The sequence below is a fragment of the Henckelia pumila genome, chromosome 4, assembly GCF_033568475.1.
Source record: "Henckelia pumila isolate YLH828 chromosome 4, ASM3356847v2, whole genome shotgun sequence".
Classification (NCBI taxonomy): Eukaryota; Viridiplantae; Streptophyta; class Magnoliopsida; order Lamiales; family Gesneriaceae; genus Henckelia; species Henckelia pumila.
In genome coordinates, this window is record NC_133123.1 from 41,567,710 (window position 1) to 41,584,051 (window position 16,342).

At 33.1% G+C, this 16,342-nt stretch overlaps 2 protein-coding genes across 2 annotated transcripts; one reads left to right on the top strand and one right to left on the bottom strand.

Annotated features, from left to right (window-relative positions):
• Positions 1-750: 750 nt before the first annotated feature.
• On the bottom strand, positions 751-3,571 carry LOC140866634 (probable RNA-binding protein ARP1). Its single transcript, XM_073271662.1, has 5 exons — positions 3,286-3,571; positions 2,987-3,167; positions 2,113-2,300; positions 1,506-1,728; positions 751-1,036 (listed from the first exon to the last, which is right to left on the bottom strand). The coding sequence occupies exons 1-5, from the start codon at positions 3,487-3,489 to the stop codon at positions 1,017-1,019; spliced, it is 816 nt and encodes a 271-aa protein (XP_073127763.1). The 5' UTR covers positions 3,490-3,571; the 3' UTR covers positions 751-1,016.
• Positions 3,572-11,981: 8,410 nt separating this feature from the next.
• Positions 11,982-15,755, top strand: LOC140860926 (uncharacterized). Its single transcript, XM_073263923.1, has 8 exons — positions 11,982-12,396; positions 12,483-13,825; positions 13,900-14,194; positions 14,280-14,445; positions 14,528-14,633; positions 14,717-15,020; positions 15,123-15,346; positions 15,684-15,755. Exons 1-8 carry the CDS (start codon positions 11,982-11,984, stop codon positions 15,753-15,755), a joined length of 2,925 nt encoding a protein of 974 aa, XP_073120024.1.
• Positions 15,756-16,342: the final 587 nt, after the last annotated feature.

Sequence of the window (16,342 nt, forward strand, 5' to 3'; positions counted from 1 at the left end):
CATTTTTTCTTTATCTCTTCAAAATTAAGAGCATTAATCACAACCTGTTGTAAGTAATCTTCTGTGAATAGATTAACTTGTTTATAGGAAATTTGAATAAAATCCTCTTGATTCAAACCTTCGTTTGAAGTCATCTTTTGAAAAAAATCTTATTCTCAACAAAGAAAATCATGAATTAACGAATAATATTATGTTTGAATAATTAACCTAAGGCTTTGATATCATTTTTACGGATAATTCTTTGTACCATGAATAAGCACAAAATCTTCAGATTTTAGCGTAAAGTCTTTAGATTTTAAGCATAAAAAAGCATAAATCCAGCACAAGAATTAAACAATTAAATATTCAAGTTTTGTGGTCCTAGGGAGCTATTGCAAAGAATCTTATGAGTAGGGAGATAGGGCAAAGTCAAGTTTGGGTTTAGGGATTTATCACCAATTTGCTCTTGTTTCTTTATGAATTAAAAAAAAATAAACAAATATTTTCCTGATAAAAACTGAAAATAATTTTAAGTTTTGTTTGGAAATTTAAAGCAAATTTGTCCCCGAGGATAAATTTTCAAGAAATAAAGTTCCAACGATGATCGATTTTGACGAATCACATGTAGCGACAAACTCTATGATTACGATCGAGTTGGGACAAGCCATGAAAATCAACGTCTATATCTAATGACCATTCCGCGCGCCTAATATTACAGTAAATATTAATGCCCCCAATTCCAAGTGAGACTTCATTTGCAATTGGGAAATGTGAGAAAATACTCATTACAAGACCAATTGAAGTTATAATAACGTTAGACATTTCTTGAAATAGACAGATAACAATGAATAAATGTGAATTCTAAATGCCTAAAAAATAAAATAAAATAATAATAATAATAAATTTGGAAAGAAGAGCCACTGCAGATGTCTGCTAATAAACTTGTTCTGATCAGAAGCCACCAACCTTCCCTTTTATCCTTTCGCCTATCTGCTCTTATCCACCATTCTTTCATGTTCCCCAAACACTGCCTTATTTTATTCTACAGCCATGCAAACTGCAAATGGGGATTTATAAATTATTATTATTATGAAATCTGACAGCTATTAAAGTTCCAAATGTAAAATGACAAATTTTTTTTTACATCCATTGATTCCATAAGCTATTCACATGGTCATGTTAGGCCCTTTTTGCACCATGTGATTCCAGATTAAGATTCTTCTTCTTAGCACATGATCATATACAAATATTATAAATATATTTAGAGAGTATTTTGATATGGTAAACACCAGCCGTAGTTATCTATGTGATTATCGATTGGAGTACTGTCCATCTATTGGATGTACATGACGTCACTTCAACGGATACTCATCATAGGTATGTGTACGTGTGTGTAAACTTGCAATACCTAAATGTAAATACACCTTTTGAAATGTGTTTTGGACGTACATATGAGCCAAATTATGATATTTAGATATGAATCTTGAAAATATTATGATTGGCCACACAAATTAGTTGATTTTTACCTGCATTAGGAGGAGGAATAGATGTGGGCTTGGACATGAGAGGTATTGGGCCTGATGCTGTCTGTGAAAACATATGGGCCGGAAGGCCCAATGTGTGTGATTGCTGGAAATGGTAGAGAGGGTACATGGGCATATATGTGTTCCCACCAATCATGGCCTGACCTGCTGGATACACTTGAGAGAATTGCCCATTCATGTAGGTCCCACCATGGAATCCTAATTTCTGCACCCAAAAATAATAATAAAAACAAACATCAAACAATAAATAAATAATATTAATAAATAAGAACAACTATATAGTATATGTTGATGAGATTGAGATATTTGACATCCATTATTCCATATTCATTTGCACCGTCTATACACTACATAATAAAAATATATTAGAAATTACCATGGATATATAAATACGCTAATGCGAGTGTACGTGATAAACTTGAAATTGTTCTATATAAACTAACTTATTCTTCGATCCAAATGCAATCTCAACAAATTTGCATGTACAATATTTGTAAATATGCATGTAGAAATTTAGCGGTTGAATTTTGAATTGTTCTTTTAAGAATTTTGAGATAAATACATTATGTGTACATACACATATACTTACATGGTTGTAGTTGTAATCGGCGGTTGCGACGTAGGTCGGGGTGTAGCCATAGTAAGGGATGGCTTGGTGCTGGTGCGAAAATGGCGAAGCCATGGCTTGGGCCCTTGTGGGATAGTACCATTGCACCTGATTTCCTTGTGCATATGGTACCGTGACTCTCGATCCAATGTTTGGTCCTTCAAAATTAACTAAAACAGAAAAAGCAAAATTAATAATAATAACTATATAATAAATAATCTTGCTGTTTTTATTTAATGCAAAATATTTTTATTGATTAATTTACCCAAAGAAATTTATTAAATGAGTCAATATTTCACAATTGAAGATTTTAATTATTGAGTGTGCATGTGACGTAATAAAATACCCAAGATATACAAATCCAATTTACTGTGCGATTAATATATAATTATCGTTATGACAACTCACCTTATGGTGGCAAATCCCATTAAATATGATATTCTCTTCTTAAAGTTGCTATTTTGGCATGACACATAGTTTTGAAATAAATTTTTTTAAATAAAAAACAATAATCAATACAGTAAAATGTATGATTTATTTAGATTTAAAAACATCTATATTGACAAATCGTTTAAAAACTTAATGAATTGTATACGTATCCGTAGGGCTGACATACCGGATCAAAATACCGAGTTTTTGGCATACCGTACCGACATTTTTTCGATATACCTATTTTTTTTTTTCAATATCTATACGATATCAATATGAATTTTTTCCGTACCAAAATTTTAGAATTTCTGTATCGGTATCGGTATGAATTTTTTTCATATCAATATTTTTGATACGATATATCGAAAAATCACGCCTATACGTATGTGTACGTGTATTTATGAAATCAACATATGGCATTGTTTACCAGCTTGTTGAGGCGGAGGAGGAGGGGGAGGAGGATTCGTGGCGGCGGCGGCGGCGTTGGTGGCCGACTTGGGACGCTTGGCGCCGAGCGCAGCCAGGTTGCAGTTGGCTCGCCGCCCGTTGATGATCGGCGCGGCGTCTTCGCAGGCCTTCCGAGCCGCCTCCGCATCCTTAAAAGTCACCTATATACACATTTGCACGACACAAAACGTGAGCATTAATTTTACGTAGAAACACTTTGTAATAATTAAATAGGATCATATATATATATATATATATATATATTGGAGGGGTACGTACGAAGCCGTAGCCTTTGGATCTGCCGGTGAGCTTGTCGGAGATGATGACGGCTTCAAGAATCTCCCCATACTTGTGGAAGTGATCTCTCATGGCTTCTTTGGGAGTCTCCCACGCCAGCCCTCCGACGAAAACTTTAGTCAACGTCGTATCAACGACGTTGCCGTTGTTGATGTTGTTGTTGTTAACGACCATCATCATCGTCATCGCCGTCGTGTCGTCTCAGGAAACAACCGGATTTATTGGAAGTGTAGGAATGAGAAAGATAAGTGTATGGAAAATGGATAGATATAAGGGTATAGATATATATGTATGTAATGTGGGGATTTATGTTTTTTAAGGGAATATAATAAAGGGTGACAGAAGGGCAGACAGATGGATTCTGTTCAATCTGGGGTTGAGGCCAACATCTAACCCCAACGTGCTACCTTAATGCTTTCTTTTCTTTTCTATTTTCTATTTTTATTTTTTTTAAATGTGCCAACAAATTAATTAATTAATACTAAATATGTACATGTAGTTGGGTTGATACAAAAAGTTTAGTCGGTGTTTGGGTTAAGTTAAGTTGTAGTGTCAATTTAAGTGGTTCGTTGTGGTAGAAATTTGACTTATCGGGTACGGTTCGGATTCAAGAATCCGTTTTAGAGTTATTTGTTTGAAAGAATATTATGGATTTTAAATGATTATCATAATAAATGCTTTGAAACGATTTATATATCGGGAAAAGATATTAATTGGGTCCATGATTCGTAAATTATTCAAAACTACAATTTGAACGGATTTATATTAATTATTTAAGGATTCGATATTTTAACTACAATTTTACATAAACATTGTGGGAAAATAATAATAAAAGTGTTTCAGCAGCACATATTAGTAATATCACGCATCAGTTTTTACGGTAAAACTTATAATTTTATTGTAAATGAGATAAATCGTCCATTACATGGTTACCAAACCAAAACAGAAAATTCTCTAACTCTCAAAAAAGGAAGAAACGGAAGAAAGGGCAAAAAAAAAATAAACAATATTAATGTGCGCGATCATATTCGTCGTTCTTCTATTATGTGTTAGCTTTATGCTTGAGCGGCCTGCAATAAGGGTCTTGACTTCTTCAGCTAAGGCTCTAATGTAGCTAAAATTCTCTCCTGATTTGGCGACTGTTTGCACCGTCAAAAAAGAATCAGAATGTGTTTTGATCAAATAATTGTTACTTTGTGATTTCGATCTTTTATGTTTTCACATTTCAGTTTTAGTATTTCATCTTGTGATTTTTGGCAGTCTTTTTCATCGACAATGTTGATGTAACAATATATGTACGTCCGCTAGCTCCGCATCAACGCTACATTTGTACTTTATTAATGTCACGTCGAAAAAAAAGATTAAAATATCAAACAAAAAACATAACCAATTAAAATTGAAATATTATAACATAAAAAACCGAAATCGCAAATTGACAAACATACGAAATCAAAAAAGCAATTTTCCCCAATATTTATGTAAAATGCATGTAAAAAATATTTATGTAAAATAAATAAATAATTACATGTGTTAAGAAAATAATTTTTCTTCTACTCATTGGAGTAGGTTTCCGTTTTTAATAATTTTTAAATCAAGTTGATTTGTGTTTTCAAGTATCAGTTTCTTAACTGAGAATAACTTTTCGCCTTATTTTTTAAAAATAAAATTAATAATAACTTGTTGTTTATTTTCATGTGTTTACATTTTTTATTTTTTGTAACTTTATGAGTAACAAGTTTGTTCGGGTAAATAACATTTAGCATCAATAAAAAAAAAACCAAACAAACACGTTATTTTAACACAAAATGTCTCACGAAGTTATCTAACGGGTCAATTTTTAAAGACGGATATCTTATTTTAACTTAATTTTAAAAAAAATATTAATTTTTATGTCAAAAATATCATTTTTATTGTAAATAAATGTGGTATCACCTCGTCCAACGAAAATATCCACTCTCTTTCTTTATATAAAAGTAACGATATTGTGTTTAAAAAAAAAAGGATATTTTAAAAGCAAACTTTTTAAAATTGGTTAATAACTGATCACATGATGGTAGCTAGAGTCTAGTTATTATGATGATGATGATGATATTATGATGACGAAGACGACTGACTTGGTGCCTGGTGGTCTAATATGAAATACAATTATGGGTCTGGGCCTTAAATGTGTCAATGATACCAAGTTCCCAGCCCATTAACTAAACTAAATAAAAAATAATAATATAGTTTTTTTAAAATTTTTATATAAAATTCCACCCTCCCTCTAATTATTTATTATTAATATCTTATTATAAAATTTTATTCTGACATAAATAATACTACTGGTGTAAGGGGTAGCCTGCTTTTTGATCCTCCATGCTTTGTCTCCTTTTTTTTTATCCCTCCGGAATGTAACGTGGCCAGCTGTTTCCCAAGCAGTGGCAATCTTGTCAATTCACCACACCCCACTTTGACCGTTGACCAGGGTTATAATTTTACTCCAACAATGTGTAATAAATTCAATAATCATGCAAAGGTTCTTGTCTGTCATTAGACATATGCGTGGGTGTTAGCTGGAAACCCTCCTGGCTTAGGTTGGCAAACACTAAAGTGATCGAGGTTTTACAAAGGTCATGTGTTCTTGCATATTGATTTCGATTCCGCTATCTCTCGCTGACATGCATAGACCCCGAACGCTTCGAAAAAATCAGTTCTCATGATTTCCGGCATGTCGAAATACAACGATATCAAATTCTTTTTTAAGGGATCATCAAAATTCAAGAGGCATGACAGAAACACCATGCGCAGTTCATCCGAAAATTAGAAGAGGGGAGATTGGATTATTTTGTGCAGATCATATATTATCGATCTAAAAGTCTATACCTTTTCATTTTGCTCATTTAAACTATAGTTTTTGCTATGTTATTAAATTTTTAATTTTATAAGACACCATTTTGGCTCATAGATGAATGATGAACGATGTATAATATATGGATGATAATCAATATACTTAATTAGATGAGATAATGATGTATGTTTGAATCTTTTTGTAAAACTAGAACCAATAATTAGTACAAAATAATGATAATTAATCAATTAGTGTCTTATCTTTCACACCAAGCGGTGCGTCAATGTATTATAATATCATGACTTATAACTCATAGCTTATCGATTTTAGTTTATATTATTGATTTATATTTGATTGCATATCCACAAATTTAGTTTTGTAAATTATGCTTTCATGGGGGAAAAAATGAATACAACCTATTGTTTGGCCCGAAAATTTTTTAAATTTGAACTCAGACCCAAAAAAATTTGTGATAAACGGTCATGCGACTCATGCTTATGTATAATCGTGCATCTATCATATCGTATATATGTAAATTAAATTTCTCTTTTATTTTTCGTAATCAGTCATTTAATTATTTGGAATTTCTGATAAATATTACATATTTACATATGAGTGCAGCATTCTGCATGCATGTAACGTGGAATTACATATGAGAGAGACGAAATAGTACTATATATATTTTAATAAATTATATGACGTTCCATAAATTTGAAAAAAAAAAATTTAATAATAATTGAAAACAATATTTTATGAAAATTTATATCTATTTTTTCTAAAAAAATATTTATCATAAAATGTAAAGATAAAAGGAAGGAGAGCTCGTGCGGGCAAGAAATGATGGGAAGGACGTGAGAATGCGTGTTGTACAACTGTACATATATATCTTTGTATCCTCAAATCATGCCTCCCTCTCACATTGCCACGTGACTCACCGTAGATACACACGTGATTTCCACGTTGGCATATCATGCAAATTGACTTCTTTTTTTCAATTTAAACCAAAATTGATATAATTTAGAAGAAAAGTTTGTTACACGAATTTATAATATGTAATTATTTTGTTGATAAAATATTAAAGTTTGTGAATATCTCGTGAACTATCAAACAAAATAATTTGAGATTGAGTTTGATTTGAATAAAATTCTAACATACGAGTTTTTTCGACTTGAATTCGATGATTTCAAATGCAAACTATGTATATATCGAAACGGTTCAATTACTTTATACACAGTCTAAATGAATTTAATTAGAATTAAAGATTTCATCTACTAGTATAAGTTGCAAATGGTATCTAGAGATGCTTGATATAGAGGTTGTTGAAATCTTGTTTAAGATCAACTATGACCCAAACGAAATTGAATGCACTAGTACTGATGATTTCGATTGAGAATGAGTTTCTAGACAATTTTTTAATTATGGAAGATTGATTGATGATTTGGAGTTAAAAATGTAACATGATCAGTTTTTTTATAGTTAATTGTAATTGAAGTTATTTTCTATTTTTATGATATAATGATACATTGATACTGACTATTAACAATGTGAAATATAATGTTTTTCATTTATATATATATATATATATATATATATATATATATATCAGTTTATATGTTCAATCAATAAAATTATCTTTATTATATCGATTTTGTTTTATTTTTATATGAATATAAAGGGAAAGGAAACCAATCGTTGAAGCACATAGCAGGCCATTTACCCAAAACATAAATGGATATCGCTTAGGCCATGTGTGTGATATAGTCCAAAGTAGGCCTAATTAATAATGATAAGGTCCAATATGAATGAACTCCGTGATTTAATTGCTCTCGCTTAGATTGAAAATTTAATTCCAAAATTGGGTTTAGAAGGAAAATTTTCTAATTATTCAAGTGTTAACGGAAAATTTCCGTTTTTAATGGTCATGTAAATTGATCTGTTTTAAATTTTAGTCATGTAATTTATCTAAATTTGGATAAATTAATTTTGTTTTAGTTTGGTTATTTTTAAAAAATGAATAGGCGTGAAAAACATTGTGTTCAATCAAAATAATAGAACACAAATTTTCAACTGGTTTATAAATTCAAATTTCAAAAGCGCTTGATAAATGATATAATGGAGAGAGTTCAAATTTACGTTATGTTTTTCGTTTTATAATGGAAAATTTGTCCATCTTTAATTCATCTATAAAATGTAAAAGAATGATGAATGATATACACAAATTTATTGTTTGTTTATCTATCATGTACAATTTCAAATTCCATTCAAATTAAACAATCAAAATTTGAACATGTAAATTGATTTGTATGAAAAGTAGTAATAAGACAGTGTGCGAAGGTGATTGTGTATTTTTCCTTCACAAATCGTAAATGGATTGCAAGTCACATTTAAAAAAAAATGAAAATCGATTTTTAAATTGTTTCTTTAGATAATTAATATTATGTCAAAAACAATATTTGGTGTACAAATTGATCACTGAAATTGATATGGTATATCAGCTCGAATGTTTGATCTGATTCTTGGCTTGAATAAAGAATACGCACTACAAGAAAAATGCACTAACACAACACCTAAAAGACAACGCTTTTAGTAAAAAGTGTTGTAATTTTTTGAAATTTGTCGTTATATGTTTTTCATTTATGAAAGACAACGCTTTATTTACAAAGCGTTGTGCAATAGACTTTTTTTGGGGTCAAAGACAACGCTTTAAAAAGCGTTGTCTATTAGCGTTTTTTTTCCATGTATAACAACACTTTTTAAATAGTGTTGTAGAAAATCTATTATTTTTATTTAAAATAAATCATAAAATAAATAATATTACCCAAATCCCCAAATCAAACCCTTCCCGATTCCTTCTCTTCTCGCATCTGATCCCTAGCCTTTCTCCTTTCTCTCTTTCAATTGAAAATCCCATGTCGATTTTTGCTCGATTCTTAGACGAATTTTGAAGTGATCTCCGACAAGCCTTCTCCAAGAGCTTCTTCTTACCCTTCCTTCCTCGAAACTATTCTCGCTTGGCCGTCCGTCGGGATACCGAAATATGCTTTCTAGGACTTGAATATAGAGAAAAGCTTCTAGCAATCGATTTCCTCGGCTTCTTTTATTTTTTGAGGGAACAACCACCAGTGGAAGAGCTCTAATTTTCTTCCAAATTGGGTTTATATGCGTATACCCTCAAGGGACTCACCTCCAAGAGTCGCGAATCCTACGCAAGTGCTGGTATAATCGCCGAGCAGGTAAATGCTTTCACAAGTTACTAAGCTTTTAAATGGGGTGAAATGTATTTTTCGATTCTTTTGGCATCGCAGCTGCTTTGCTAACTTAACGCATGTGCAGTCGATTGCGCAAATTAGGACGGTTTATTCTTATGTGGGTGAGACGAAGGCCTTGAGTTCGTATTCAGATTTGATACAAAATACATTCATCCCGGGTTTTACTGTGCAACCAGTCGTAGTCCGTTATCCCCATGTACACTTTGATCAGTCCTGGTATTAATATTCCTTGTCCTTTTGCAGTATCATTCTCTGGTTGTGTCTTGTTTCTCACAGTCCATACATGAACAAGATGTTTCATTTTTGTTCAGGGGAAATATTACACTTGCAAAATTAATGTTCAGAATGTTTACGCAGTTCGAGAATTTCATGGAGGTATGCTTGAAGAGTATCCCTCTGTACCCTCTTCATTTATTCAAACTTCTTATACAATATGAGATATGCTATATACGAGGTGGGGCTGTTCTGGCTTTTTGTACACTAACATGCTGAGCTTCGTTGCAAATTTCCTGTGTTGAGACTCTCTGAAACAAAATCTGGTTTAAACTTACTATTCTGCCTGTAATATTTTCATCACAGAACTCAGAAGTTTACTAAGCCCCAGCCCTCTATTACCTTTTATTTGTGGATGAAATTCTTAATCTTTGGCACACAAGATCTACGGATATCTTGTTTAAAATGCATGAAGACATCTTGTGCTTTTTACTTATTGGTTAAATCATAAAAGTCTCTGGCGTAAATTACTCTTGCAAAGCAGTGAGATAAATTCTATTTGTGTTTAAAATTTGCACTTACAGCCGACTTGCCCATAAAGATGTTCTTTGTATCTATGTGTTTAATTTGTCAATGCATGAAATTATCTAAAAATTTTAGCAATATAAGTAAAACATATCAGATTTAATTTATGATAAATATGTGATCATGTATATTTTCTTCCTTAATTTTTGTACAACCTCGTAAAAAATTTTAAACTCTCAAGTTGCTTTAAATATATTAAATATAACTGTACCACAAAAAGCGTATTGGTGGGTGTTATGGCTATGAATGTTAGAACACTGTTTGATTGACTAATCCTTCGAATTAGAAAGGGTGAAGGGTCAAATGGCTTGGAATTCAGATTTGGGTTCATCCTTGAAATCAGTTTAATTTGATTTTTAAGGCATTCATAAGATGTCTTGAGTTTTTATTAACTCCAATTCTTCATCCGATTTGTACTTTTTCTTGATATCGATATTATTTCGATAGCCAATGGCCGGTGAACATAATTTCCTTATCGGAGATTCATCTTTAATTTCATCACTCATCAGTTAGGTTTTGTACCTTCCTTCTAATTAAATTTTTTTTTGCATGAAAACGAGATTTATGGTTTTGGATTAGGTATTCTGCACAGCACCATCGTTGGATTACAATCTTAGGTCTATCGTTTAATTTCATCACTCATCAGTTAGGTCTAATCATTGCACAGCACCATCGTTCTATAAAATACATAAATCTAATTACAATCCTTAATTAGTGTGTCTAATCCTGTGCTAACAAAATCTCTTGCATTCTAGGGAAATATTGGAACCTTTCCTATTCTAAGTATGCAGATTCGCTGAGGTTAGAGCGCTTCAAACTATCTTGGCTACTCAAAAGTATTGCTTGACTTCTGTTGCTGGTAACCCAAACTTTTTTTTTCTTTTCTCCCCCTCCAAGTTCAATTTTTTTTTTCTGATTTGGATTTATTAATTAGGTTCTGAGATTTGGTTTAATTTTTACTTTTGAACTTCTGCGGTGTGCTTGTTGTGTGATTCCGTTCATTAAAGGTCTCAAAGTCTAGGCTTCCACTTCCTATATTTCCCTTTTTCAGTATTTGTTGTGTTCTCGATATATATATGGCATCGGAATCTTTTTAATTGTGGAACCATTTTTGTTAAGAGTTTGATTTTACTGTTTTGCACTAGTTTGATGTGTTGCTGGTTACTCCCTACTTCTTTTTTTTTTTCGTCTGAGTTAAATCTAAGACTCGGATTTCTCTTTGTCTCCTTCTCAAAATTTTTCTGGAGGTTAACTCAAAACTTGTACACCTTATTTACATGTTATAACGTACTTGAATGAGTTTTTATCACTTCAGAGAACAAATTCAAGGGATCTGAATAGGAAAGGCTGTCCAGTGTAATTTATGCCTTTGGCTGTTCATCTGGAAGGAAAATTTTGGTTTATTTATTTATTCATAAAGTATTAATTCAGATAATTATTTACTGTGTCTTCCTTGCTTTAAAAATAAGTCTAGCTCTAACTTATGTGTTTAGTAGTTCAAGGGTCCAGTAATCCTCAATGATCACTGATTGGTAAGTGCATTGTGCATAGTTTTCTCAAAGCATGGAATGTTAAATGATTTCCACAAAGTTAAATTTTTACGTTCAAGTTTCGAGGCTGGTCACTGCATATTAGTTAATGGTTTGCTTGGATTTAACAAAGAATTTTCTAGATATACATTACTTTACCAGCTGTGAGTTGTCAAGCTGTTGATTATCATCAGCTTGAAAATATACATATTAACATTATATATTTTATTCTCTCTAGTGTTACTTACTAAAAGAATGGACAAAGAATGGATGTCAAATTCTCGGTTATCAAGTGAATATGAGCATGGAGTAGAGTCTTTCTTGCAATTTGCAATAAAAAATGCGGAGGATCGGGAAGCAATATCTTGTCCATGTACAAAATGTGGTAATCTGAAGAAGAAAAATGTAGAGACTATAAGGGCACACATGTATTCTAATGGTATAGATTTGACATATCATACTTGGATATGGCATGGTGAAAGGTCTGCGATGAAGAACTCAAAGAATGATCGTGATCAAGAAAGGGAAGATGTACCAAAGTTTGACACCGAGGAACCAATAGATATGGTACATGCTGCATTTGATAGTTATGCTGATAATCCAACCACATTCAAAAATCTACTTGAAGATGCTGAGAAACCTTATATCCTGGATGCAGTAAATTTACAAGGTTATCTGCAGTTGTGAAATTATTCAACTTGAAAGCCAAATATAGTTGGAGTGACAAAAGTTTCACCGACCTACTCAATTTGTTAGGAGAAATGCTTCCAGATGACAACGAATTGCCTTTATATTTCTACGATGCAAAGAAAAACTTGTGTGCATTAGGGATTACTTATGAGAAAATCCATGCTTGCCCTAATGATTGCATCTTATACCGGAAGGAGTATGAGGATTTTAACAGTTGTCCTACTTGTGGGATGTCAAGGTGGAAGATGGGCCAAAAAGATACGATAAAGGAAGGAGTTCCTGCAAAGGTTCTATGGTACTTCCCTCCAATTCCGAGATTTATACGAATGTTTCGGAATAAGGAGTTTTCCAAGGAGCTGACTTGGCATGCTGATAAAAGAGTTAATGACGGATACTTACGCCATCCAACTGATGCACCTTCTTGGAAATTAGTAGATCACAAGTGGCCAAATTTTGCTGCTGATTCAAGAAATCTTAGATTGGCCATTTCAGCTGACGGGATCAATCCCCATGGTATGATGAGTTCTACATATAGTTGTTGGTCAGTTTTAATGATCACTTACAATCTTCCCCCGTGGTTGTGTATGAAGAGAAAATTTATGATGCTCACAATGTTGATTTCTGGTCCCAAACAACCAGGAAATGATATCGATGTTTACTTAGCACCTCTAATCGATGACTTGAAATTCCTATGGGATACAGGTGTTGAAGCATATGATGCATATAAACAAGAAACCTTCTCACTCAGAGCTGTCTTGCTGTGGACCATCAATGACTTTCCTGCATATGGAAACATGTCAGGATGTATTGTGAAAGGATATCACGTATGTCCAATTTGTGGTGAAGAAACATATTCAACAAGGTTGAAACATAGCAGGAAAATGTCGTACACAGGCCATAGAAGGTTTCTACCTGCAAATCATCCTTATCGAAGGCAAAGAAAGGCATTTAATGGGGACCAAGAGTTCAACCCTGCACCCAAACCATTGAGTGGCGATGAAGTGTTAAAAAAAGTCGATGGAATTCATTGTCATTGGGGAAAAATGAGAAAGAAGATTCAGTCCACGAAAGATGATGTAAAACCATCCTTCAAAAAGAAATCAATTTTCTTTGAACTTGAGTATTGGAAACATCTATATGTTAGACATGTTCTTGATGTGATGCATATAGAAAAGAACGTCTGTGAAAGTCTTCTCGGTATGTTGCTTGACATTTCGGGAAAAACAAAGGATGGAATTGCAGCTAGATTAGACCTTGCTGAAATGAATTTGAGGACAGATTTGGCTCCAGTGATGGGGGAGAAGAAATATTTTCTGCCAGCAGCATGTTATACACTTACAAAAGATGAGAAAAGAAAGATTTTGAATTCTTTGTCTGGAATTCAATTACCTACATGTTACTCATCCAACGTTAAAAATTTTGTTTCGATTACGACTTGAAACTTGTTGGCCTTAAGTCACACGACTACCACACTTTAATGCAGCAATTACTTCCAGTGGCCATACGTGGTGTCTTGCCCAAACATGTCAGAGACTCTATCACTCGTTTGTGCTTCTTCTTCAATGAGCTATGTAATAAAGTGATGGATCCCTCAAAGTTGGATGAGCTGCAGAGAGAGATTGTGATCATATTGTGTTTACTTGAAAAGTATTTTCCACCTTCGTTTTTTGACATAATGATTCATTTAACAGTTCATCTTGTGCGAGAGGAGAAATTATGTGGCCCAGTTTGGTATAGGTACATGTATCCCTTTGAAAGATACATGAAGATTTTGAAAGGTTATGTGCGAAATCGCAATAGATCGACCGGAAGGTTGCATGGCTGAATGTTATATTGCTGAAGAGGCGGTTGAATTTTGCTCAGACTATCTTGGTAGTTTGCACACAATTGGGATCCCTACAATTCATCGACAAATAGAAATTACTAAACCTTTGTCGGCTGCAGTTGTGCAATCCATTACTGAGGATGAGTTGCAACAAGCACATCGTTATGTATTGGAAAATGATGTTGACACTGATCGCTATATCGAGTAATTTCTTCCACTTACTAATATGTTCATTAAGTTTTCTTAAATCTACATGTTAGCTTACTCTTAATAATAATTTGAATAGGGAACACATGTCATATTTGAATGCAAGATTTCCACAAAGGGCTAAGTCCAAGAGGTGGTTACAGGATGAGCATAACCGAACGTTTAGTACCTGGTTTCTTGATCGTGTGAGTTCATTTATTATCACAATTGGCGTACATTTATTATCATGACTGTGCATAAATAATAAGTTATCACATAAATAATATAGGTTGCACGTGTAGATGATCATTCCACTTATCAAGTATCCGAAAGATTAAAGTGGATGGCGCGTGGACCTTCCAAGCAAGTCTTAAAGTACTCTAGTTATTTGATTGATGGGGTTACTTATGCTACAAGAGAGCGTGATGATATGCGAGTTGTTCAAAACTCCGGAGTCAGCTTAGTTGCAAAGACAATGCAAGTTTCTAGTGCAAAGGATAAACATCCTATCGTGTTAGATAAGGTTTTTTATGGAGTAATACAAGAAATATTGGTGGTTGATTACCACAAATTTCAAATTCCGATGTTTAAATGTAATTGGGTGGAGAATAGTAATGGTATCAAGGTAGATGATCTTGGATTCACGTTGGTCAACCTCCATAGAATTGGATACTAATCTGATTCATTTATTTTAGCGAGCCAAGCGAAGCAAGTTTTTTACATTGAAGCTCCTGAAGATCCTTTATGGAGTGTTGTACTTGCGACTCCAAGTAGGGAGTACTTTGAATACACAAAGGGTGAAGAGTTGGAAGAAACTGCAATGCATTATCAGTCTTCTAGCAGAGGGTTAGCACCAATGGATGTTGATGTTGCAGATGACAATGAACCATGCATTCGTGAAGACTGTGATGGGATTTGGGTTGAAAATAATTAAGTACTTAAGTTTCACGTTTGAGATGAGTTTGTAAAAAATTTACATTGATATGTTATTTACGCTTTGAAGATGCTTGTTTGACATTGTTAGTTATGATCAGATATTTTTTGACATTCAGTAATCGAACAATGACAAATTAGTAGTTCTTGGATATTGAGAGTACTTCTATCTTACATGAATTGTTCTTGTTTTTTGTTGTTGCCTATATTTCTTTCTTATTTTTAGACAATGCATTTATTTGTGATTACATAATGAATCTAAAAGTTTACAGGATAGAGTTCGACAACTAGCGAATACTTATCATTGCTTGTATTTGCTGTAGGTTTTGGCTTCTGAAAAGCTGTTGGAGAACAAATATAAAGCTGCCCAACCTTCCAAAGCAGTTCCTGATTAGCGTCTGCTGTTTCAAGGTTTTTTCTGCTTTTTTGGGGCTAAATCTGGTTTGAACTGTAAAGCTTACAGCTTACATTTTGTTCTGAACTTTTTAATACTTTGAAGCAAGCTTTGGTAGATGATCTCAATCCCGTTGGAACTGCTTTCATTTTCCTTGTTTCGGATCATCTTGAGTTGATAAAATGCTTACTTTGTTGGTTTTTGGAATTCTGAACCCGATTCTGTGATTTTTTTCCCGTTTTTAGGTCTATTTCTCGTCTGTTTTATGTATATGTTAATTCGAAAGGATATTTATTTCTTGAGTATGAGAAATTTTTAGGATTTTGCTTTTTAATTTTGTCTTTCTTGTGTTTGATTTGCGTAAACACCTGGGCTTAAGCGATGATCGATTCAGGGAGATGCTTTTGTGAAGCGGTGATTTAGATTTTAGCCTGTCCTATAAATTTGGCTGCAGGTTTCCATACTACTGGCATTCTGTTTTTTAAGTTATGTACACCTTCATGAAAACATGAATAAGTTATGACACAAAGTAGAACTTGTATAATAGTATAATACCTCTTGATGCAGGTTTTTGGCTGTGAACATCTA

Bases quoted from the DNA above. Each gene is read 5' to 3' on its own strand.
- LOC140866634 (XM_073271662.1), bottom strand. From the start codon at position 3,489: ATGACGATGATGATGGTCGTTAACAACAACAACATCAACAACGGCAAC. The intron at 2,301-2,986 runs GTAAACAATGCC...TTTCTGTTTTAG, and splicing joins TCCTCCGCCTCAACAAGCTG to TTAATTTTGAAGGACCAAAC. The intron at 1,729-2,112 runs GTAAGTATATGT...TTTTGGGTGCAG, and splicing joins CCGATTACAACTACAACCAT to AAATTAGGATTCCATGGTGG.
- LOC140860926 (XM_073263923.1), top strand. From the start codon at position 11,982: ATGGACAAAGAATGGATGTCAAATTCTCGGTTATCAAGTGAATATGAG. The intron at 14,446-14,527 runs GTAATTTCTTCC...TAATTTGAATAG, and splicing joins GACACTGATCGCTATATCGA to GGAACACATGTCATATTTGA. The intron at 15,021-15,122 runs GTAATTGGGTGG...CATTTATTTTAG, and splicing joins TCAAATTCCGATGTTTAAAT to CGAGCCAAGCGAAGCAAGTT.